Source organism: Parus major, chromosome 1 (genome assembly GCF_001522545.3).
Source record: "Parus major isolate Abel chromosome 1, Parus_major1.1, whole genome shotgun sequence".
In the NCBI taxonomy this organism is placed as follows: domain Eukaryota; kingdom Metazoa; phylum Chordata; class Aves; order Passeriformes; family Paridae; genus Parus; species Parus major.
The window spans coordinates 122,653-124,994 of record NC_031768.1 but is presented as its reverse complement, the minus strand read 5'-3'; the positions used below and the strand labels follow the sequence as shown (position 1 = coordinate 124,994).

General features: G+C 67.7%; 1 protein-coding gene across 1 annotated transcript; it reads right to left on the bottom strand.

Moving 5' to 3' along the window:
• Window positions 1-826: 826 nt before the first annotated feature.
• On the bottom strand, window positions 827-2,046 carry RHOG (ras homolog family member G). The gene has a single exon (XM_015617249.3). It carries the CDS (start codon window positions 1,989-1,991, stop codon window positions 1,416-1,418), a length of 576 nt encoding a protein of 191 aa, XP_015472735.2. The 5' UTR covers window positions 1,992-2,046; the 3' UTR covers window positions 827-1,415.
• Between the last annotated feature and the right edge of the window lie 296 nt (window positions 2,047-2,342).

Genomic DNA, 2,342 nt, shown 5'->3' with positions numbered 1-2,342 from the left:
AGACCAGGACAGGGCTGTTGGATGCCCATGGTGGGAGCAGGGTTTGGTGCAGCCAGGACCCAGGAGCCCGTGGCTGTGCAGCGCCCCCGGGGCCGTGTCCCGTGTCCCAGGGCAGGGCTCTGCAGCGGTCCCGGGGCGCAGGCTCGGGAGGGCCGGAGCTGGGCTGTGGCCGGAGCCCCCCGGCCCCGCTGCCCACGCCCGCCCCCGGCTCTGGCTGCAGACGGGAGCGGGGAACAAAGGCGGCTTGTGGCGGCCGTCGGGTCTCTGCCCTTCCTGCAGGAAGGCCCCGGGGCCGGACAAGGGGCCCGTGTCCGGGTCTGGCCACCTGCCAGCACGTGCCGGGGGGGTGGCGAGGGGGTGGCGAGAGCGGCTGGGGATGCCACCGGTCCCTCGCTGCTGCCATCGCCGGCCACAGGACACGGGGAGCCCCAGGACACCCCTGGGCATGGGAACACGGGCTCTGCCCTCCACCTGCCACTCCAGAGACAGTGCTGCAGCTGGGGGCCACTCAGGAGGGAACCCCACTCGTGTGCCAGTTCCTGCACTGTCCCTGTGCCTGTCCCTTACAATGTCCCCAAGCCCCTGGGCGGGAGCTCAGCTGAGCACAGAGATGGAAGGTCAGGACTGGCCTGGAGGGACATCCCGAGCTTCCCCTGGCAGCTCCCCCTGGAAGAGAGCCCTGGCGGGCACCATCAGCACCCCCAGCTTGGCCCTGGCCATGTGAGGGGTCCCAGGCCAGCTCGGGCCGGTGACACCCCTGTCCCTCCAGGGAATGTCCCCACGCCCAGGAAGGGTGGGTGCGCATGGGAGAGCACAGGACACGGTGGGCCTGGGCAGGTTTTTATTTAAGGAGAAGCAACTCTGGGGGCAGCTGGTTACAGGTGAGTCCTGCTGCCCTGTGGAGCTCCAGCACCAGGCAGGGCAGGAACTCTGGCCACCCTGGCTCTGCTCTCAGCAGGACTGGAGGTCCCTGCTGTGGGGCTCACCCCAAACACCCCCCAGGAGCCACCGGGATCCCGGAGCAGGATGGGGCAGTGCCAGCAAAATGCTCCGGGCTGGGCGAGTGCCAGGGCTGGCACAGAGGGGCTGGGGATGCCCTGTGCCCCAGCTGGTGTGGAGGGTGGAGCTGGCAGGTACCTGTGGAGTGCTCAGGGCTGGAGTGGGGCTGGCCCACCCTGGGCATCCCCTTCTCAGGAAGCGTTGCTGTGCCGGGGCCGGAGAACGCTGACAGCCAGGGCGGGGAGCCCCGCTGCCCCCGGGCGGGCGGCCAGTTAGTGCAAACAAGGTGTGAGTTATTAAAGCTGGAGGTTTGGGCTGGCCCCGGCCCCAGCGAGGCTCGGGGCGGCACTGGGGCGGGTGGGACAGGAGGTGTGGGGGCTGTGGGGCAGGGGAAGGATCGTCTCTTGGCAGCCCCGTCACAAGAGCACACAGGGCTTCTTGGGCTTGGCCGGGACGGGGTTGAGCACGGCCCTCACGGCCTCGGTGAACACATCCTTGATGCCCTCCTGGTTGAGTGCCGAGCACTCCAGGTACTTGACGGCACGGATCTGCTTGGAGAGGCTGATGCCCTGCTGGGTGGTGATGGGCGCCTGGTTCTGCTCCTTGAGCCGCTTCATGGTCTCGGGGTTGTTCCTCAGATCCTTCTTGGTGCCGACGAGGAGGATGGGCACGCTGGGGCAGTGGTGGCACACCTCGGGGTACCACTTGTGCTTGACGTTCTCATAGGAGGGCGGGCTGGCGATGGAGAAGCAGATGATGAAGACGTTGGTCTGGGGGTAGGAAAGCGTCCGCAGGCGGTCGTACTCCTCCTGGCCGGCCGTGTCCCACAGGTTTAAGTTAATAGTCCTGCCGTCCACCGTGTTCTGGGCGCTGTAGTTGTCGAACACGGTGGGGATGTACTCCTTGGGGAAGGCGTTGGTGGTGTAGCAGATGAGCAGGCAGGTCTTGCCCACCGCCCCGTCACCCACCACCACACACTTGATGCTCTGCATCCCGGCGGTCCTGGTGTCCCCTTCAGCAGCCTGCGGGAGGAGAAGAGCCTCAGGGAGGGGTCGCTCCAGGGCTAGGTCACCGTGGTCCCCCTGCTCTGACACCCCCAGGCCCGGGAGGGGTGACACCCCCTTGGTTCCCATCCAGCCCAGCTCCCGGATGAGCTTCCCAGGCAGGCACATCCCCCCAACAGAGACCCCCCAAGGGATCTGCCCGCCGTGACCCAGGGACGTGTGTGCCACCATGGCCAGTGTGCATGGGGACCACATCGTCCCCAGGGTGCTGCTTCCAGGCAGCCAGGCTGTGGCAGCGCCCCGTGCCGTGCCATGCCAGCCTGTGCCGTGCCATGCCAG

Coding starts and splice junctions, on each gene's coding strand:
- RHOG (XM_015617249.3), bottom strand. CDS start 1,991: ATGCAGAGCATCAAGTGTGTGGTGGTGGGTGACGGGGCGGTGGGCAAG.